Source organism: Podarcis raffonei, chromosome 11 (assembly GCF_027172205.1).
Source record: "Podarcis raffonei isolate rPodRaf1 chromosome 11, rPodRaf1.pri, whole genome shotgun sequence".
Taxonomy (NCBI): domain Eukaryota; kingdom Metazoa; phylum Chordata; class Lepidosauria; order Squamata; family Lacertidae; genus Podarcis; species Podarcis raffonei.
Genome location: NC_070612.1, coordinates 28,671,816 through 28,694,170, shown reverse-complemented (window position 1 = coordinate 28,694,170; position 22,355 = coordinate 28,671,816). Strand labels below are relative to the sequence as shown.

Sequence of the window (22,355 nt, the reverse complement as noted above, 5' to 3'; positions counted from 1 at the left end):
TTTTCTCTTTCACAGGGGGCCTGTGTGGAACCTGAAACCTGCAAAGTGCCTGAAAGGGTCACATTTGAATCACTGCTATCTCCTCCTATACAGTATTTGATAGATGCTTCCATTCTTTCTTGCCCTCTCCTCGATAAATTAGTTGTCATTTGTGATCCTTGTGGGGAGAGGACATGGCTGTGGAGCAAATAGCTTGGAAGCTTTTGCTATCATGAATATGAGGATAATATTCAGCAGCACTGTATGGTGTGGAAAAATATTGAGCTGAAATTTCTCAGAAAACGTTATGAAATTTCATTGAACATTTTCTATTTTGACCTGTTGGGGAATTTTCTTACTTCTCTGGAGAATATTCAGAAAATGGCATCCCCACTTTCTTTATCTATGAATTTTAGGTAAAATTGCTGATCCAGCATCATTATTCTTTCAATATTATATTAATATTCTGGAGAGAAATAATGGGTCTAGCTCTACTCCTTCAGTTAACTTCCCCTTAGGCCGTTGCTTCCTTTATCTACCAATATGGTCTAACAATGAAGTTTACTTCAATATTAAGTCAGCAGAAATTAATCAGAACTGTTTTCTGATAACAACTGTTGAAGAATTTTACCTCGTTCCCAATAATATTTGGTGAAATAATATTCGGTGAACCCACCACCAAACCACAAATAACATGAAAAATCTTGGGAGTCCATTTTTCACTTGGTCCTAAAAAATACTAAAGGAGGCAGTATAGCCTTATGTTATATTTTCACTCAAGAGACTGGTGGCAGCTTTGGCACACTCTGAAGTCCATGATACCAGAATGAATTCCTGCAACATGATTTGTGGCAAGGCCTTCTATCACTCATATCCCCAGAACATTCTAGGGCCACATTTACAAAACAAATTTGAATCAGTATGAACGTGTTTGACTGTCATGGCATACATTCTCAGCACCTCTACAAAACTGTCATTTGTACAGTCCTTCATGAAAATTGTCCATAACAATAACATTGACTTCCAACCTGATCTAAAACTTCTGTCCAAATGGGTCTTCTCTGTGCATTTAGACACATGGTCCAGACAAAATATGTGTTAGGTCCTTTCCTTACATCACAGCTCTCTGTAACAACTTTAACTTTAACAACTTGAAATGTGGGGAAATGACAGCAGCAAATCTGAAACAAGTTGACAGAGAATGGAGTAAGGGAAGTTAAGGAAGGGTGTGTTTATATTATTTCCTACCTTATTTATTTATTTAATAAAATTTATACACTGCTTGATTGTACCAGGCTAGCTATTTAAATGAAAAGAAACAGAGAATACCGTATATTAAACATTGTGTGAGTAATGCAGAATTGGAACTTAATATTATTCTCAGCATGTGTCAGCTGCCTAATGTATGAATTATAGGCCCTAAATCCAATACTGTGAGAGAATGTTGACTGTGAATAAGTATAGATGGGTGTGCTGTAATTATTTGCTATATAATGACATGTGTGTTTTACATTTTTCACTCTCTGTTAGAAAAAGCCAAAATCCTCCTTGTGGGCACAATCCACAGAGGGTTGTTGTTTTTAATTAGTTAGATTCACTCATTGGATATTGCAGAGAATTTCCTGCTTCTCTGTTTGTCACTATTAGCTAGGTTCGGGCTGAACTGAGTCAGAATAAAAGTTTATTAGCAATTTGGTAATATAGACTGTCCTAATAATTATTCAGCACAAATATCTCATCTGAAAAAGCACCAGCTATTTTCTCTTACATCCTGATACAGATTGGAACCATTTTCAGAGAGTATTGGTGTTCTCCTGTGAAGTCCCATTTAAAGTCCCCTTGCATGGGCCATTTGAATGGGTTGGCTCAATGGCTCGATGACTTATGCCTTTTGTCCTCTATGTTGTTTTTTTCATGAAATGCTAAAAAGGCACAATTTCCTGCAGTGATCCACATGGGCATGATCTGTGTTAATACCAGACTGAAGGCGACTATTTTATGGCAACCCATTAATATTCTTTCTTAGATACAAAGATGGCCTAGTTATTAATCCTCATATAATATACAAAACACATTCCTAGTCAGTTGTGTTATTTCATTTCTCTCTGAACATGAGTGCAACCTGTATTAGTATGTAGGAGCAAATGGCTGCTACTCCACCCCCCAGGAAGATATATTTATGCTGAATTATTAGGGTAGTCTGTATTACCAAATTACTAGTAAACATTGCTTCTGCCTCAGCTCAGCCTGAACTCAGTGAACCTAGCCAATAGTGACAAATGGAGGAAAAACCTGCTCTGAAATCTCCAATGAATGAATCTAACTAATCAAAGAACTGCGAAGGAAGTAGATGCCAGGATTAATGATCCAGGGGTCTCCCCATGCCATGGTTCTATTTCTTCACATAAATGTCCTCAGATAAGATTATCTTTGTCATGAAAAGGAGAAAAGGAAGGTTACGCACTTTCATCTGACAGGTTAACTGCCATCACTCCATTACTGCAAGAGACATTTTCATGTTCTGAGGTTTTTATTCTGAACATGAAAATTTAAAGTGCACAACACAAATTAATACACATTTTTGTTGCCAGTGGCAAGGATGATTGCTGGTGATACTAAAATAGCATAATCTATTCTGTAGCATCCCTTTCCCAAAGTTTCTGCAACTGTTAATTATTGCTCACCAGAGGCAGTTAGAGAACCATAAAGCAGGAAGTGGCATAAGAGTTCATCTTCTAGTGTAATCCTTTCCTGCCTTTCCAAGTTAGTTTAGATTCTCTGGATTGCCATTCACCAAGCAGAGAGCAAAAGATTCATCCACAAGGCATTACACTAGTGCTATACATGAATCATGCCCAATGCTACAGTCTACAAAGTGATGGAATTTTGCATTCCCATGAGGAAGAAGACGAGAGGGAAGTGATAAACCATTTTAATAGAAGTAAATAAAAGGTTCTTCCTAATTACACAGCCATCTGTAGGTATAAGGGGCAGAAATATTTAAAGGGGAATAAACATGTTCGCAAGCCTGTTGGCATGGAAATAAATCAATATCTACTTGCTAATAACTGAATCTTATTAAAGCTCTATAAATATTAAAACTAAGGAAGGCAAATATGTCCAGCATATGCAAGTCCTGACAAACAGTAAAATATTATATTAATGCTGAAAGCTTTGAGAAAGCTAAATGTAGGCTAAATATAAATTTCCTCTGTGTGTGTGTGTGTGTGAGAGAGAGAGAGAGAGAGAGAGAGAGAGAGAGAGAGAGAAATGTTTCCTCTTTCCTGTTTCAATTCAGTATTTGTTGCAGTTGTTGAAAGGATATTCGGTTTATTCCATTTTCCTGCCTTTCAGAAAAATATTAGATGAACAAGGTTGGCTATATCCCAGGCACCTTAGTTGTGCACGTAGCCAGAAATGTGACCCTGGCCTACTGTCACCTGAAATATTTATAAATAAAGTATTGTACAGGGCTGGAATCTAATAACTGATCCTTGCTTAAAAAATACTTTTGCTGATGTTTAGAAACTGATAGCATTTTTCCAGTTTTATAGAAGGAATTCATCTTTGGCAAGCCCTTCCCAGGGAGTTATGAATAGTCTCCTTTCTCATTATTAGGAGATCCTTTAAAAATGTTTTTATTCCAGTCTGTATTTAATGGAGCTCTGTTTTATCAAATATTCATTAGCTGATGCTAATGAGTGATATTCAGTGTTAGTCATACTTAGAATAGTCATACTTAGAATAGACTTGTTGAAATAAAGGGATATCACCCAATATTTTTTAATGTTAATGGCTTATTGTTGCTTGTGAGGTTAGATACCCCATCCTAAAAAGCGGGATAGGAATCAGTAATAATAACAATAAGTAAACATCATAATCTATTGCATTATAATCTTTCAGTCCAGTCCAACAGAGGGGAGCCATGTGTGATGCTGATGCAAATACATTTGCATCTAGATGCATATTTTCTGGGTTACCTTAAAAAAAATAATATTCTGCTTTTACCCCTCAGCGGTTGCTCAGTGTGGCATACACATAAGTAGTAAACATGAAAACAATAATAACCATTAAAACAACAGCCCCCCCCAAAAAAAGCCCACCAGGAGTAGTACCATCAATACACTAATTAGCAACAGAATCAAAATCTTTCTTAAAAAGGAAAGTTTTATATTGTCAACAGAACAAAAATAAAGACCCAATGAGACCTAACCTCTTGGGCAGGGGTCAGCAAATTTTTGCAGCAGGGGGCCGGTCCACTGTCCCTCAGACCTTGTGGGGGACCGGACTATATTTTGAAGAAGAAAAAATGAACGAATTCCTATGCCCCACAAATAACCCAGAGATTCATTTTAAATAAAAGGGCACATTCTACTCATGTAAAAAACATGCTGATTCCCGGACCGTCCACAGGCCGGATTTAGAAGGTGATTGTGCCGGATCCAGCTCCCAGGCCTTAGTTTGCCTACCCATGCTCTTGGGGTATGGAGGTGGAGCTTCTGCGGGATGGATGCCACCACAGGAAATGCCTTCTCATGTGTTGTTACCAACTTTGTCTCAAAAGGCCAATGGACCAGGTCAAGAGAAGCACAACATGAGCAAGCGGATTCACGTAAGAGATTCCCTTTAAATAGCTTGGTCCCAAACTGTTTTTGGCTTTATGGATAATAACCAGCACCTTGAAACTGAATTGTACTGGAAGCCAGTGATGCTCTTCTGTTGGACAACAGGGCTTCATGTTCCTTTTTCCTTGCTGCCCTCAGGCATGATAGAGGACGCTATCCCCCATCACCAATGCTGAAGGAAGATACACCAGGCAGTATGGTTAGTTTCTAGCAGAGGACATCATGTTACCCATCATTTCAGAAATCAAAATGTGTTCTTCTAGCTCTGAAAGCAGCCTGCCCATTTCCACTCAGTAAGCCCATGGGGTTCTTCCCAAGATTCCACTTAATATGTGAGCTCTTATTTATATGTTTATTTTGGTGATTTGTTATGTTTATTTTGGTGATTTGATAATTGGTAGAATGTGTTTTTTTATGGTTAGACATTTGAAGGACACTCATTTGTAGCAGATCACCCTATGGAAATATGCTTGAGGCCTTTAACCTCAGGACTGCTGGTATCTGAAGAAGTGTGCATGCACACGAAAGCTCATTCCAAGAACTAACTTAGTTGGTCTTTAAGGTGCTACTGGAAGGAAAAAATTTTTTTTGTTTTGGCTATGGCAGACCAACACGGCTACCTATCTGTAACTAGGACTGCTGAGATTAATCATAAACAAAACAAAAGCAAACAAACCAAACCCACAGGTGAGGTAATCACACAGAATGATCTACTACACATATGTTTTGCAGATATTCCAACATGAAATTGCCTTTACCTGTGTTTTTAAAATATCTACATCCTTTGTTTCAGAGTGGCTGATTAACACGTGATACAACCATAAAACCAACAAGATGAATAAAAAAGAAAAATGATCACAATAAACAGCATAAGTAGTTAAATGAATTCAAATTTACTATGAGTGAAGATTTTATCAAGTGTGAAGTAACCTTCCACATAGTCCAATGTTTGTACAGTGGTACCTCGGGTTAAGTACTTAATTCGTTCCGGAGGTCCGTTCTTAACCTGAAGCACCACTTTAGCTAATGGGGCCTCCTGCTGCCACCACGCCGCCGGAGCATGATTTCTGTTCTCATCCTGAAGCAAAGTTCTTAACCTGAAGTACTATTTCTGGGTTAGCGGAGTCTGTAGCCTGAAGCGTATGTAACCCGAGGTACCACTGAACTGCTGAAGTTTGATCTGGATTCAGATTCTGTGATATGCAGTTCTAGTCCATTTCTGTTTACTTAGAAGCAAGCCTCGTTATGATCAATAGGGCATGCATCCTAGTACGCGCAGATGGGGCTCATTAACATGGGAAAGTAGCCCATCTAGAAGAAGGAAAACTCTGATCCTAAACCTCCTCTGCCTTGCGGCAATACTCATTCTTGAGAAAGGCTTTGGGAGTAAACCCTGAGGAAAAATCTGTACCCATTACCTTGTGAGATATATTTAGGAGAAGAGGAGAAGAAAAGACTTACGAGTAAACCCTAGACAAATCCAGGGTGGAGTCGCTAAGACGGTTGGATGGCATCTTGTACACCTCCTTCTGGCAGTTCCAGCAGCCAGGCTGGTGCCATTTGTATTGCTCTATTTGCCTTTGGATCTCATCCGCGAGAGTGAGAGTGTCTTGACAGCCCAGGGCCTCCATACACACTGCCCAAGCTTGCGCCCCAGAGAAGTCACTTTAGGACTGCTAATGCATCTCCAGAGGTTTGACTTCATCCCCGCAGGCTCACTCAATTGTCCCTTGAGACAGACAGATGCCAACAACACCCTAGTAAGCATGTTTAGAATTGCAGCCTCCGTTTTCCTCTGCAAAGTGAAGTTAATGACCAGTCAGACGAGAGACTTACAAGGCTGTTGTGAATATATACGATGTAGTTTGTAAACACTTTGTAAAGGAAAATTGTTCTGGGAATTATTACTCATAAGTTGCACTCGCCTTATTTTCTTTCACCACATTCCAGTTCTAAGTGCATCGCTTCCCCTATACTAGGCAAATGTAGAGCTTTTTCAGGTCACCCCGATCCACCTGGTTCCACAAATTTCCAGGCCTTCATATAAGGCAAACATCTATTGCCATGGAAACAAATGTTACATTGAGGATTAGTGAAACCAAGCAGCTTTGTTCAGAACCAGGACATTTTTCATTAAACCCTCGAGAACATGATGCATATTTTGGGAAGAATAATTAAGTGGAAGTCTTTGCAATGCTTTACCACATTTCCATTAGTGAATGGAGTTGGACCTTTTGGATTGGTACCCCCCTCCCCAGCCTAAGAGCCCATTTCCACCTAACACTTTAAAACACATGGTTGATGTTGGAGTTGTTGTTTTTTTTAAAAAAAAAACCTCTTGTAGACTATATTTTATTACATGCCTACATCATAAACCTGTCTCACTTAAAGCTATATAAAAGGGCTGTAAAATTAGCATGCTTGTAAACAACCTTTGCTGCACTTTGGTAAGGAGCAGTGGGAGATTTGCAGAGATCACCTAAATGTGAAGTGAGTCATGCCTCTTATGCACAAATGGAAGGACAAAAGCGGGTTACATAAGAACCCTCTATGCTGGTGTGGCTCAGTTCTCTATACTTCTCTACACTATCACTGCTTGGAGACCATTGGCTCAGCCTCTGAAAGGTTTAGGATATGGAGGAGTCAGATTTATTTCAGAAGAATGAAAAGACCAGCACTTAAGTTTTAAGCTTACTTAACATTGTATCTGTTTAAGATAATAGGACACATTCTTGAACCAGCAGGTTAAGGCATTGACGTAGCGTGGTTTGCTGGTGCCTGGGGCGCGCACAGGCACGCCAGGAGGTGTCCGGAGGGTGAACTGAGCCCACCACACCAGACCAGCCCTCAATGCCAATGCTGCCAGCGTGACACCTCCACACCAGAGCTTGCCTGCCTGCGGCGGGGGAGCCCAGCCAATCAACATGACCCTTGGTGGGCAAATCCCCCTGACACCCATGTAGAGGAGCACCAGGCTAGGCCATACTGGAGTTGCCCCTTGCTTGTCTCCCTCCATCTGTACCCACTCACTGTCCGAGGAGCACACTGAGCCAGGTAGCCATTCAATGAGGGGGTTGGGGATGCAGTGGTGAGGCCAGACTGGGCTCCCTGAAACCCCCCAGTGACAGGCAGGGAAGGATGGGAAGCCAGGGACAGGGCCTGCCAGGATATGCTTGGGTGGATCCCTGCAAAAGGCTGTGCCTGCATGGGGACACCTAGTTCACACTCCTCAAAATTGTGCATTGGGGGCCATGGCCCTCCTACCCCCCATGCTACACCCCTGAGTTAAGGATGGCAATCCATGTACTCTTTTACAACTAAAGCAAGCTACCTGTGGGTTCAATAAGTCCATCAAAAACCTAGATGCATTGGAGCATTAGAATTTAAACCAATATTGGATGTGTTTACTTCAGTGGTGGAAATACATGTACCTCACTGCTATTTGCTTATGAAGACAATTTGCTTTGCCTCAAGCTCAACCCAACACATGTGACTTAACTGGTTTTCAAGTTGGGCTGCCCAAACATATGTTATCTTAGTAAAGCAAGTTAATGTCATTATTATCCCCATATATATTGCAGATTTGGGTCACTTTTTGGGTATATTCTAATATTTTAATTGCTCACTTAAAAATACAATACAGTGGTACCTCGAGTTAAGTATTTAATTCGTTCTGGAGATCTGTTCTTAACCTGAAACTGTTCTTAACCTGAAGCACCACTTTAGCTAATGGGGACTCCAGCTGCCGCTGCGCCGCCGCTGCACGATTTCTGTTCTCATCCTGAAGCAAAGTTCTTAACCCAAGGTATTATTTATGGGTTAGTGGAGTCTGTAACCTGAAGCATCTGTAACCTGAACTGTATGTAACCCAAGGTACCACTGTACACAGCTGCATTTGGGAACTCTTACAAATATGCTAGTCAGAAAGCTGAGCTGGCTGCAGATCCCAGTTGAATTTATCCATTCTGCCTCCACAATGTGTGAAGGGGTCCAAATAGAACAGTAATGTGCCTAAGGTCAGCCCTGGTGCAGTTCTGACAGAGGTTAGAGTTGGCATATCCTACCTTGCTCTTAGCCACTATGTGAGGCCAGCTCTGCAGCAACTAACCCATCAGAGCATTTCTCCACACACACACACCTTGTGTCCTCTTTTTAAAAAAATAGCATTAATCAAAATTCTGTAAGAGAAGAAAAATTCTCAGAAGTAGGGTCTTCCTTGCTCTCAGTAACATCAAACAAACAAGAAATGGAGAGGGAGGGAATTGTATTTTATTTGAAAAATACATTATAAAGCAGATAAAAGACCTACTGTATTTCAACTAAAGGCATAAAGCACATCATAAGGAAACTATGATATACATTGAAAGACAAAAGGCAGAATGGAAGGATGACATCTATGTGGAGTGATACTGACTTGGGGGGTATTAAAATAAGGGCTCTCTGTTATGTTCTCTGAAGCCCTGGTGTTAAGGATGTTAAGATTAAGGATCAAATAGATCCATCTGAGATCTCTAATATCAACTGAGATTATAGAGACACACAAAAGAGGTCATGTGCATCAGTGGCTAGGGACTGGCTCTACAGACCTTAGAAGTCAATGAGAGAATCAAAATTTGTCTCTAAATGTATCCCCAAGACCAAAATAGGTGTGATGCAGCATGTTTAATTAAAGTCACTGAATATACATTCAGTTCACTGTCTGGGGAAAAATTAGATTCTAGTCTAGTTTAACAAAAACGCAAACAAAAGGGCATAATAAAAATTTCAAGAGTATTCATTTCCTGGGCCAGTGGAGCTCTAGTGTCATCAGGAGGAAGGATTAATATTTTTGCTTGAAGAAGAGGGAGCTTTCAAAAATTATTTTCAAAATGGCTCCATATGATTGCACATTATCATCCGTTAATCTGTATATGATATTTGATTATGTTTACCTCCTGTGTGAATGCTGAATCTCAAAACTGATATTAAAGAATGATACCTTTCTCTTGCCATTGTGGTGTAACCCTGGAGAGTGACCACTTTTAAATTAGAGCTTCATTTAAATGGCATTTGGGGTGCCTAAGTTATCCAAAGGGCTCCTTCTTCAGGACACCAAAGTGATTTCCTTCTCATCCTGGACCTTTAATCATTGACTTCTTTTTTTATTTTATTTTTAAATTAAAGAAGCATCTGCGGAATTCACTGGGGAGCAACCAAGGGCCCTTCTGTGAAAGGCTCCAGACTTGGGCACCCTCTTGTGTGTAATTAAGAGATCTATAATTGATGTGCAGACAAAAACGATCTGAGGGAAGCATTAAAAAACGAAGCATCCTTTTCTACCTGGTGCTTGACAACCTTCTGCCCTTTAGCAGAGCCCAAGTTTGCAAACAGCGAAGGGAAGGGAAGCGAATGTCTTCTCTGCCGTAAGATCATGTCTAGTGAGTCACAGCAACAATAACAGCGGCTCATTTGAAAGCCGGCGAAAAGATAGATTGCAAAATGCACCTTCTGCTTTCTCCAAATACATGTCAATTTCATTTCGCCCTGCCTACAACCTTCAGTCAACTGAGATGAAAGAAAACACCCGGACGCTGCTTTAATCTTAACCCGCCCTTTCAGATTTTTATTAGCAATTCTTTTTGGCTTCATATAGTTCGACACTGGGGCTTCTGTTTTTTTATTTCTTTTCTTTTCTTTTTGGAGCTCACAGCCCTCGTATTCGGCAAAAGAATAAAAATAAAAATGCTAAGATTTTTACCGTCAGAAATCTGTGGACTTTCCTTGCAGTCAGCCGTGCATGCCTCTTCTCTCTGTGAAACTGAAAGGGCTTCTTTGAAATTAGCCGGATAAATTTTTGCTTTTGGCTTAACAACTAAATGATGTCACTTCTTACAAAACGTTGCCAACACAAAGGGCCCTAGACTTTTGCTGCCTTCTCTGTAACTCTCTCCCGTCCTTCGATGTGCGGGCACGAGCACAGGCGCGTGCACACACACACACATCGTGTGTTACTTGGTTTAACTTCAGTTGCTTCCGGCTGCTGCCGCTATTGTCATCATAACCTTGCTCTTGAGAGTTAAAAGGTCATTTACGCAGGGAAATTAAAAAGTTTATTCACATAAAGTATCCAAATTGTAATAAATGAAGTGCTTCATCGCAAAGTTCAAGCAAGCAAACTATTTCCAAATGTATGACAACCCTCCCCCCCCCACCTCGCTGGATCCTAAATTTAAAAATAAGGTAGCAAGTATCTTATTTCTTCTCTCGTTTAAAACACCTCTTATCTCAAGCCACACCATCGTTCTCATTATCACATATTGAAAATGATTTTATTTATCCATTTACATTAACTTGATATATAAACTTGTTGGCAAAAGTCAAATCATATGCTTTATAGTAGCCTCAAACATTTATTAAGAAACCCAAAATTCCATAATAAATAAGCACAGACAGTAAGTTTTCTTTTCTTTTTTCTTTTAACATATCACAAATCGACCAGTATGTAACAAGAATGCTTTATCTACACAAAACATCCTATTTCACGTTGTTTGTTCATTCTTCGAAATTGCTTCTGTTCTCTGGGATTGGACCAGCACATGCAGAAAGGGAGAAAAAAATAGCTGATTGTTTTATCTGTACAAAGTCTTTGCCAGGTTGGAGATGTCTCAAGTCCACGTGCGCCAGGCATCTATCTATCAGCCTGCTGCTCGGAGAGGGAGGGCAACAAGAGAAACTGGAGGGACAGCAATAACCGAAACAAAGAAATCAAAATGCCCACAAAAAGAAAAAAGAGTAATAGGAAGTGTTTGGAGTGGGTTCTTTTTTAAAAATTGTTTGAATCCCTCCCCCGCCCCCCAAAAAATTCGCTTAAAAATGCTTTTATCAAAATCGGTTCAATTTCCCCTTCACGCTTCGCATCCTGACCACTATTCTTGCCTCGCAGCCACCCGAAGGCCAAACTTGCCCGTTAAGAAAACCTTTCTATCAAAACCCCTGCAACCAACTTTCATCTTTTAATTTGTACACGCACATGCACACATTGTATACTGTCTTTCTACATGAGGTGGCTTTTTGTTTTGGTGTTTTGTATAAAAAAATAAAAGCCCAACAGATGCCTGGATCTGAATTTGGCTGTGCGGGCTTGGAACTTGGGGGGTAAATTAAAGGAGGAGATCCAACGAGTCCTTTTGTCAGGTTGAATATCTCTCAAATCCTTATTAAGACACACGTCGATTGTGTTTCCGCCCTTGGAGCACAGTAGGCGGCGGTTGGGGTGAGCGTGTTCCTTGTCTGTATGTTTTTATGTGTGCGTGCGCTTGCCTGGGTCGTGTTATTTGGACGACCACTCTTAAACTCTGCCCGCAAACCAGTCCACTCACTTCTGATCCTGAGTCGACTCCCTGGTAAGTGTTTTGTTTGTTCCCCCTCCCTCTTTTAAGTACAAAAAAATGGCGGGAGTGGGGAGTGAGGGCAGGGCTGAGGTGAAGAAGAGGAGGAATTAGAAGAAGCAAAAAGGGCGGGAAAGCGGGAGGCGCGGCTGGGGGCAGGCTGCTGGCTGGCTGGGAAGGCGGGAAGGAGACGCCATTAGGTGAAGCTCATGGAGACTGTGTGCTCTAGCGCCTTTCGGCGGAGGGAGGCGATGCTGGTTCCCCGCCACACGTCGCTGCTGTCCGGGGAGCTGCAGAGCTGCGGCGAGCCCGTCACGTTGCTGGGGCCGGGCAGGGAGGCGGGGACCATCCCGGGGAAGGCGGGCTGGTAGAGGTGCGACTGCAGGCCGGCGCCGTTGGAGCCCGCCAGGCTGTTGGACAAGCCCATGGAGTTGGGCGGGGGCCCCGCCGCCAGGCTGCACTGCGACAGCGACTGCGCCATGGCCTGCTGCCGGCCCAGCGCCGGCGGCAGGGGCAGCTGCGACACGCCCGGCATGCCCGCCGCGGCCCAGCGCGTGTCGTTGGCGTGGAAAGAGCAGAGGCTGTCGCCCATGGCGGCGGCGGCGGCAGCGGCGGCGGAGGGGAACTGGGGCAGGCCCGGCGTGGGGAGCAGCGTGCCGGGGGCGCGGAACACGTTGGTCGTCTTCTTGCGCTTCTTCCACTTGGCCCGCCGGTTCTGGAACCACACCTGGCCGCCCGTCGTCGCCGGCGGGGAAGGAAAGGACAAGTGGGGGGAAGGACAGAGAAAAGAGAGGCCGGTTAGCGTGGCTCTGCGGGCAAAGCGCTTGAACAGGCCCCGCGTCCCTCCGCCACCCGCCTCTGTGAGGGCCCACGCCTCTGGCTGGAGGCCCTAAAGGCGAAGATGGAGTTGTCAGGAGGGGGGAAAGAAGGTGTCTGTGTGTGGATACAGACGTCTGGTGTCTGTCCTGCTGTCCGGCTAAAATATGGGTTTTTACGCACTGGTATTTTATCATTGCTCTGAACGCAAAGGACTTTCGCTGCCTTGTTTCCTTCAGCCTCGCCACGAAACCGACCCCTAATATTCCATTGACAAATAAGGGAGCATAAGCGAAGGGAGAAAATAAGGGCAACTATTCTATTTCCATTGGGGACAAAAGGGAGAATACTCTTTTAAAGGTGGTGGTGGAGGAGGAGGAGGAACATTTCCCCACTCTGGACACAGATGGCTTGAGGGATAAAAATAAAAGAGCTGGCATACTGTATTTACAATCCTTAGATTTTAGCCCTTTGAAATAGTATTATTATATATTTATTTATTTATACCCTGCCTTTTCCCCTGATGGAACCCAGGGAAAACAGTAGAAAATAAAGTTGTTACTCTGGTACCAATAATCTGTTATTTTACTATTGTGAGTTTGCTACAGCTCTTACTATTTTTGTAATAATGTTTAGATTTTATAATAATCTTTCTTAAGCATCTAGACTCATATCTAGTTTGGGAGGCCTACTATTTGAGCATAGGCACAAAAGAAAAAAATAAAGCTACAATCGTACCTCTTCTGGAGCTAGCAGTCTAATTAATACGCTGATGCATAAACAAGTTGTGCAAAACTTGTGTTTAAGACAATGTGAATGACATAACTTTCATGGTTCTAATAGTACCTCATCCTAAGCACTCTTGAGATTTGCACCAAAATCATTGGTGAAATATTTCAAAGAAAACATATTTAGAGAATGGTGTCATTGTGTTTTTTCTCAAATATGCACATTTACCTTCAGACTTACACATAAGTTCCATTCCTCACATTTGAACAAGGTGTTCAGTAGTAGCTGAATTCACAAGCCATGTGGGCTCTTTAGTTTCAGTGATTTAACTTAAGTTCAGGTTAAATTGGTTTCTGACTGAGATTGTAGAAAAGTTCTTCACTAACCACTTGAGTTCACTAGATCTACACTTTTAAATAATCTAATGGGGTATCTTATGAAGGATACGCAAGAAATATAATCAAGATAAGTACGTTAATATAAGCTATAAAATATTTATGAGCAAGAGATTCATCTGTAGGCATGTTCATTTAATGCACCAGAAGATTGTGTTTCTTATAATAGTTTTAAAAGTATCCACCCCTTATTTACATTAGTTCCATATGCTTAGAGCAAATATATAAATTAGAATACGGACTGCATTCTTTGCCCATCTTTACAAGGACTTTTGAATATAGAAGTACATTTTTAGCTACCCATATGCATGTATGTGTGTGAGTTTATGTGAGGCTAGATATGTGTATATTTTGTATCCTGATTTGAATACATCAACAGACAATATGGAAGATGCATACTCATCTACAATTGGCATCCATATTTTATCTATGCTGGTTATTGAGAACCCTGCATTTGGTACCCATGGCTGGGAATCACACATGCAACCACTGATGCTGCCCTATAGCATCCAGCCACAGGATCCATACACATAGCATCTGTTGCATATGTGAGCCTAGATCAGCAAGGGAATATGGATGAACAGGAGAAAGCTGTGTATTGATCTCTCTACTGGGATCAAACAAATAAGTGTGTTTTGTTACAGATATGTGGAACACTCTGAATATACATTGCAGATAGATGTGTAGAGGTCCCATACACATTTTTATTTTTATTTTAGTGCTTAGCAGTGGTTTCCAATAGGAGTTATTCCTACTACCTGAGTACCAGAAGTTGAAAGCACTGAATATGCCATACTTCCCAGTGAAATACTTGGTCTTTTCGTATGTTTTTCTTCCTACTTCAAGGCATGAGGAATATTCATATTGTAAATGTAAATAAGACATAAGGGAAACTTTTCCCCCAAAAAAATAATTTATATAATGTAATTGGAAACAAAGCCAGATTAGTGACTACTTGGAAAAGATTGCTGCTTACTGAGAAGCTGAGTTTTAAATATATAAAAGTTTTTGTTTTGCAGTTGACTTGTGGTGAAGCTCAAGTACCTCATTAAGGAGATGCAACAAAGATGCATTAAATCATTACTTCAAGTGAGCTGCCATTGCAATAATTGTGGAGCATTTTGCTTTAGATATTCATTCTGATGCCTTAGTTAATCAACCGAGCTTCTGTCAGCTCCACCAAACGTTGAACTCGTCTGTGTCAGCAGCTTTTCATTTTCTACTGAGCCATTCAACTCGGCTTTTAAAAAAAAAATTAGGCCTTTCCCAAGTGTCTAAATACTAAGCATAAATAAACAAGACTTGAACACTAAGCATACTTGACCTGGTATCAGACTTTCAGAAATTAGTGGGACTCAACTTCTGAAAAACATCCTTAGTATTGCACTATAAGTAGGCTTTTGAATATGAGCAAGCAGGACTTGGCTGGATAGAAAAGCAAACTGAGGCGGGCACCGTGATCCTATGCAGGTTTCCTCTGATGTACCCCCCCCCACTGACCTGAATGGCGCACACTCCCCTTCTAGCCTTAGAATACCTCCATTGAACTCAGTGAGGCTTACTTTCGAGTAAACGTTTAGGATTGCGCGGCGCAACTATCGTGAGACAATGTTGGTATTTTTGGTTTTACTCCAGTTGAGTTAATTACATGAACGTATATGTCACGCGAATATACACAATTTTGCATGTACTGTATATGTAAATATTGCGGGTTCTTAATAAGTGACTTGGCCTGGTATTCATTTATTTCTCTGTGGGAATATTCTTTAGCTTGGTGGTTCTCCCCAGCTCTCTCCCCGCCTACATCTGACCTGTTCTTTATTGCCTTCTTCTGCCTCGACCCCTTTCTCTCTTTGCACTCTCTTACCCTGCTCTGGCTGTTTTGCCCCGGCCACAGCGCTGCCGCCGCCGCCACAAGTTGATGCGTAAAAAAGATTCGTGAAAGGGCAGGAACTTTTGCAGCGCAAAAGGGGGCAGAATGGAGATGCGTATCTGGGCTGGGCCCTATCCAGAGTCAAATCTGGGTACATGGTGTACACCCCACTTGGTTGCTTTGCTTTATTAATCAGGGAAGCAAACTCCAGCCTTGGAACCGGGAATTTCCGTAACAATTCCAAATCGGTTTTAGTATTTATTGTCCCACTCCAACCTTTTGTTTTAAGAACCGCCTGTGTGCGCTTTAGTAACAAAGATCCTTGTCTTATTTGCGGGCGATGGCGCACTGGGTTGCCACGCCACTCTGGAATGGGGCCGCTCCGAGCTCTTGTGCCTACTCACTCTGCTTTAGGGACAGTCTACAAGCCGCCTACGGATTTGAGAGGCTCCGGAGCACCGCCGCATTCTTTCAAACCCTTCAATTTATACAGGGAAATGCGATTGGCCATTAGCAAGAAGGAACAGCTGTTAAGGACTTAAATGTTATAGGAATAATAATAGGAAGGAAGGCAGGAAGAAAAAGATGAGAGGGGGAGAGAGAGACGGAGAAAAGTCGTGTTCAATTATGTTTTAGGGTTAATAGTTAAATGGTGGCCACAAAATCTTTTTATGTGTCATGGTTTACTGGGGTTGTAAAAGAATCTCCATCAGGTCGTCATCGCCTCACTTCAGAGCGACGGCGCATATGCTTTTGAAAATGTGAACGTATCCACTTGGAAACCGGTGCATGACAGATTAAAAGGGAGAGAGAACCTGAGGGAGGTTTTGAAAAGGCGCACATGACAACTCGGAGCTGGAAATATATTAGCCACAGGCATTTGGGCAACTTCGGCTGCGATCAGAAAACGCAGCGACTCCCCCTCTGCTTCCCCACCGCCCAACATTATTAATACAACACTGAGGGTCTAATGGAGTTTGCAATTTCAAACTCTACTTTCATGATACCTGCTGCTACAGTAATATAGACATACTGTAAATGTATTTGGAAATATATAGCCCGTTTAATTCCCCAGCTATAAATGGGGAAGAAAAAAGGGGAGAGGATATTACTTTCCTTTCTCTCCCCACCCCACCCCCCTCCTCTCACAAAGCTTTATGAAGATCTCATTGGAATCCAGCGGATGATTAATGCGAAGATTTGGTAGGAAATCTGGGGAGCTGCATTAAAGCTCAGATTTCAGGTTCATTTCGATCAGCCAGCCGTGAACTCTAGGCCGAATTCATTACGCTTTAATAGTTACTGGGAGAGGAAGAAAATGCAATTTCTCATTCCATTAGAAAACTAGAAAATACTCTCAGCTTGTCCCCTATTAAGATGTGGCAGGTGACACGGCCAGCGCGGGGGGACACGGTCAATGGAGTCTCAGCACATTATTTTTAGGTTGGTGTAAAATATTGAAAGGCAAGCCTGGCTGTGCAGAAGTTATTTCACTGATTTGCTTTTTATGTAAATAAAATATTGAAAGTTAATTAATCAGCGCGAGAGACTAATGATTATGCTTATTATATTGCATTGGATCGCTGTCATTTGCATGATTCTCGCATTGCTGCTTAATAAGCCATTCCAGGTTATAAATAATTCTGAAATTGGTTTCTAATAATGGCATGCTATAAAAAGAATGGTTTTATTACACCCGGTCTGGAAAGAGGCGGGGGGGGGGAGAGAGAGAGCGCAAAGTGGTAGCTTAGGCGTGGGATAGGCCTTTTCGACAAAGCAGGGGTAGGTTTTTAAAATGTAGAAGACAGGAAAGTGAGAAAAAATATAATTTATTCTTGCATATAATGGTGCATAGAGAGCAGCTCGAAAGGCGGGCGTGTGGAGCGTTCCCGGATCAATGTGGAGCCCCCTACGCGCCGCAAAGGCTGTGTAAACGAGACCATAAACCCATCCATTACTCTTTCATTTCCATTTGGTCAAGTAGCAAGAATACAATGAACTGGGAAGTAAATACATTTCCCATAATTTATTTTTGCACAAGCTTACACAATGTTAATCATTCTGAAGTGTTAATTAAGAAGGTTATGTTGATTTGATTACTTTTTAAACTGCAGAACATTATTGTAAAGAATATTTAAATTGCCACTCGATTAAATTGTTTCTATTCAGCCGCCCGTAGCTATTAGCAGCGTGTAGGATTATGCTGAGGTCATTAAAATGCTCCCCCCCCCATTTCACTTGGAGGTGAGTCCTACTGAGGTGAACGCGACTTACTTACAAGTAAGGCTGGAAAACCACGGGGGTAAAAATATGGTTAGTTTCAGGCTGTAAGCGACCTCGGGTCGCCATCTGACGCACGCTTACCTTCGAAGGAAAGGCAAGAAACAATATGATTTAAAATGGAATAACAAGCCTTATCACTGTTTTAATCGCGACTGGGGTCTTTGAAAAGCACTTGTTTATGTTGAAGTGGATGGTTTTATTTTGCGTTAGCAATTGTAAATGAAGCGAGGTAATTATTCTGTATTAATTAATTAACCCCAAATAAGATCGTATGCATCTGTTCATTCTCCGTAATTTCGTTTACTATCTATAAATCGTTGTAGGGCCAGGATCCCATTATCATTTAGTTCTACGGATTTCCACCACTGGGGAGAGGAAGCGGGTGAATAATCACTATTCCCATTCTATATTATGCATTTTGTTTCGTTCATCACATTCCTGATAATGAAATTGCTTATTAACCTTTGGAGAAACCCAGTGGAGTTTAATAGGCTTCCTGCTCTTTTCCTTTCTTTCTCCCTTCCAAGTTAGTTGTCCAATTATATTTTATTTGGAACCAGATTTCGTTTTTAATTTAAACTAATTAACATTCTACACGGGTTGAATAAATCTGTATAAAATCTAATATATATATAAATTCAGAGAAGAATTGCGGTAGCTTTCGGGTTTTAGCATTGGTGTTACTGTTTTTAAATTGGTTTGGTTTGGGCATGCGTAACAATTTTTCTTGAAGACTCCCCATTATAGTGTTTTCTAATCTAATAGATAATATTAATGCACTTTTTATAGGTAGGTATATGGTGACAGAAACTCTGTTGAACGCAAACACAAAAGTCCTCCTTGGGATTTAAAAGTGTGGTTTCTAGATTTCCTCTGCATTTATCTGCTTGGCGTTCTCTAGTTCTGGCTAAATTAATTAGAGAGGATTTCAACTCACGAAGTACATACACATCTATTCTCTCTATACAGAGAGAAATCTCATTGATTTCCCTGTAATTAAGTTCCTCATAAACCTGTTAATGATATCAAACTAAAATGATGGTATTGGAGTCAGCAGCATTTAATTAGTGCCTTTAAAAAAAATCTAAAATGCAAATGCCTCCAGATAAATTTGGTTCCACTTTAAGATTTTTTAAAAGAATACATTTTTTCCTTTTCGATATCAGCGATTTCAATCAGAATAATCAAAATAGAAAGAACCAAGGAAAGGGAAAGTTCAGGACTGAGGACAGCGCAGAGTCATTTTAACTAATCGGACTGAAACAAATTCAAATCTGCCAGTATGCGAAACAGGAAGATAACACACAAATGATTTGTTTTCTTAAAGAGTGGGACCAACGTGTGCTGAAATTAAATATTACCCCACCACAAAAAAAGAGATTTGTTATACTTCTCTTAAATTATTTCATCTTTTCTATAATGCGTCCAATGCATTTGTTCATAAACAGAGAGCTGTTTTTGCTAATGCTCCTTAACATAAAACGCTAATAAAATTAAAATTAAAACTTCTAGCAAAGGCTTTCTCTGCCTTGGGTTTTTAAGGCTCTTTGAAAATATTTCTTACACTGCTGCCTCAAACTCCTTCCTTGGTAGTGAAATCGAGCAATGTGTTTGGGATCGGAGTGCCAGTCTGTTGCCTTAGAAATCGATCTCGAAGCGTTGTAGCGTTCACTGAATGTACAGCAGCGAAATTCCCAGGCCGCTTCAAATAAACTAAGTTTTGTAACGCGGCGTCTGTGCTGTTCAGTGCTGTGATGGAGCGGAGGGAAGGATATTTATTTTATTTTATTCTTTTAATGGGAAGGCTTCGCTTTGGGGCATCGAAAGCATTGCTTTTAGTTGGTGCCGTTTTATGAAACTGCTGCATTCGCGTCTCTAGACTGGAGAAACAGCAGCAGCCCTTTCTCACTTTTGAGACAACTTTAAAACAAAACGAAAACCACAAGTTCGAACTCCCGCCCCCCTTGCGTGATTGAAAATCCTTTCCGTGAGGAATTTGATTAGCTAGCCCTCGGTCCCTAATCAGGGGAGCTCAATGACCCTAATTAACCAGCGCGGGGTAGTAACGTTTAAGTCCCGCCACCCTCCTTTTGGGTCTGGGGACGGGGGCGCCCCCTGACCTGGAAGCCCCCCCCCCTGTCCCCGGACGGGGTGGGCGATGGAGGGTCGGAGAGTGGAGGAAGGTGGGTGGCTTGGCCGCTCGGTGGATGGACAGACGGCGAGCGCCTACCTGGACCCGGGACTCGGTGAGGCCGATGCGCAGGGCCAGCTCCTCGCGCATGAAGATGTCCGGGTAGTGCGTCTTGGCGAAGCTCCTCTCCAGCTCGTTGAGCTGCGCGGGCGTGAAGCGCGTCCGGTGCCGCTTCTGCTTCTGCTGGCCCTGCTGCTGGCCGGCCTGGCCGGGGTTCTGGCCGCCGCCGCCGCCTCCGCCGCCGCCGGGCTGACCCTGCTGCTTGTCCGGGTCCTTGGCGCCGACCGAGAGCGCGCCGGGCGTGGAGCCCACGGCGGAGATGTCGTCGCCGGGCAGCAGCGTGGAGCCTTCCACCGAGTCCGCGCTGGCAGCCAGGTCGCCCGGGTGGCCTCCGGGTTCCGAGCCTCCGACGCCCAAGCGGCACTTCACCGCCTCCCGGTGGCCCAGCAGCTCGGCGGCGTCTTTCATCCCTGCAGAGGCAAAGCAGCGGCCCGCCGCGGTTCAGCCAGGCACACACCACGCTCCACCCCCGGCCGGCGGGCCCGGACGGTGTCCACCAGCGCCCTAGGCCAACCCGGCCCCCGACGGGGAGGAACCGGGCCGGCCCACCCTGCCTCCTTCCCACCCCCCAAGAACTTGGGAGCCATCCCGCTTGGATAGTCGCCCCGGACACCCTCTCCTCGCCCGAGGGGGCCGCCTTGCGCCTTCGCCCGGAGAGGTTCCCGAACATCCACCTGTCCAAAGCCAAGGGCGCCTCAATTTATTTCTTAAGGGTAGGCAAACTAGATACACACATGCAGGATTATTTCAAAGGACCAAAAAAGAGAGACTTAAATAAAATAAAAAACCAAACAGGAAGAAGACAAAGGAGAGGGAGAGGGGCCACAACCTAAAACGAAATGGCCCCCCAGTTCCGCTACTGCTGCTTTTGGATCTACATATTCTTTGTTGTTGTTTTTAAGATGGCGTTAAATCAAATCAAACTTTAATACAGTACAATTACTTTTAAAGAAATTAGTCGCATTAAGGTAAAATCAGGCACAAATTGTCCATTTCCTGCCCGGGGCTTCTTCCTTGGCTGCAGGTGCTGCTGGGGGCGAGGGAGAGGGAGGAAAGAGGGGGGGAAGAGAGGCTTTGGGGGGCAACTCACCGAGCCGGGCGTCCAGGAGGTCGGCGTGAGAGAGCATCGCGCACCGCTCCAGGGCGAAAGCTGTACCCCCCCAAATTTTAGCGGTTGGTGGTGGGTTTTTTTTATGGAAAAAAAAAGTTGCACCGGATCTCGCTCTCTCTCAAGCTTATAGATATATATTTATATATAGATCGCCTAAATGAAAGAAAATTCGGTGTGTGGTTAAAAAGGGGGTCTCTTGCATTATAATGTCCTTTAGAGAGACGGGGAGGTGCTTAACACTTCAGTGAACCCGTGAGCAGCTCAGCGAAGGGACCAATCAGGAGGGCAGCCTGCAAATGTCAGCACCCAAAGAGTCCCCGCTCCACCCGCCCGCAGCCTCAGCACCACCAGCCGCAGCAGCAGCAGCAGCAGCGCCGAGCCGCGCGGGCTGGGCTTTTAAAGCCCCCGTCGCCATTCGCCTTCTCTCCCGCCCCGCGCTGATGAATTGCCGGAGAGGCAGCCTCCCCCGCCCCACTCTTATTTTTTTCTTTCTTTTTTTAACAAAAGTGACCTCCTGATCAAATTAGTTGAAAATGACTGACAAAGCCAACCCAATAAAAAGAGGAATATAGGTGGCTTGGGCGGGGGGGGGGGAGAACAGAAGTGAATGGCTGGTATGTTGTGCTGTTCGTTTCCCCCAGCACCAGCACCGTCTTACACAAACAGACACTTTTTAATGTCTTCGTTGTGGTGTGTTGTTGCTGTTCTTTTGCCGTCGCTTTGGGGTTTGCGGGAGGGAAAGAGCGAGGAAAGAGGACACAGAGATTCTGCACAGCTGTGGAGTGGCGGGGTGTATCTGTTCTGGGGATAAATTGTGTTGGATGGCTTTATTTAAGGATTTCTAATGTGGGGTATAAACTTAAGTGCAGCCACTAATGTGGGATGGTTGGAAAACGCAGCAGAGAGGAAAGCTGAGTGTGACCCTA

At 43.0% G+C, this 22,355-nt stretch overlaps 1 protein-coding gene across 1 annotated transcript; it reads right to left on the bottom strand.

The window, feature by feature from the left end:
- Positions 1-11,040: 11,040 nt before the first annotated feature.
- On the bottom strand, positions 11,041-21,743 carry OTP (orthopedia homeobox). The gene is made up of 3 exons (XM_053407898.1): positions 21,409-21,743; positions 20,298-20,728; positions 11,041-12,698 (listed from the first exon to the last, which is right to left on the bottom strand). Exons 1-3 carry the CDS (start codon positions 21,443-21,445, stop codon positions 12,168-12,170), a joined length of 999 nt encoding a protein of 332 aa, XP_053263873.1. The 5' UTR covers positions 21,446-21,743; the 3' UTR covers positions 11,041-12,167.
- Between the last annotated feature and the right edge of the window lie 612 nt (positions 21,744-22,355).

Excerpts from the sequence above, each read along its gene's own strand:
- OTP (XM_053407898.1), bottom strand. The coding sequence starts at position 21,445 with ATGCTCTCTCACGCCGACCTCCTGGACGCCCGGCTCG. Across the intron at positions 20,729-21,408 it reads CCTCCTGGACGCCCGGCTCG|GGATGAAAGACGCCGCCGAG; the intron begins GTGAGTTGCCCC and ends TTGCCTCTGCAG. Across the intron at positions 12,699-20,297 it reads TCACCGAGTCCCGGGTCCAG|GTGTGGTTCCAGAACCGGCG; the intron begins GTAGGCGCTCGC and ends ACGGGCGGCCAG.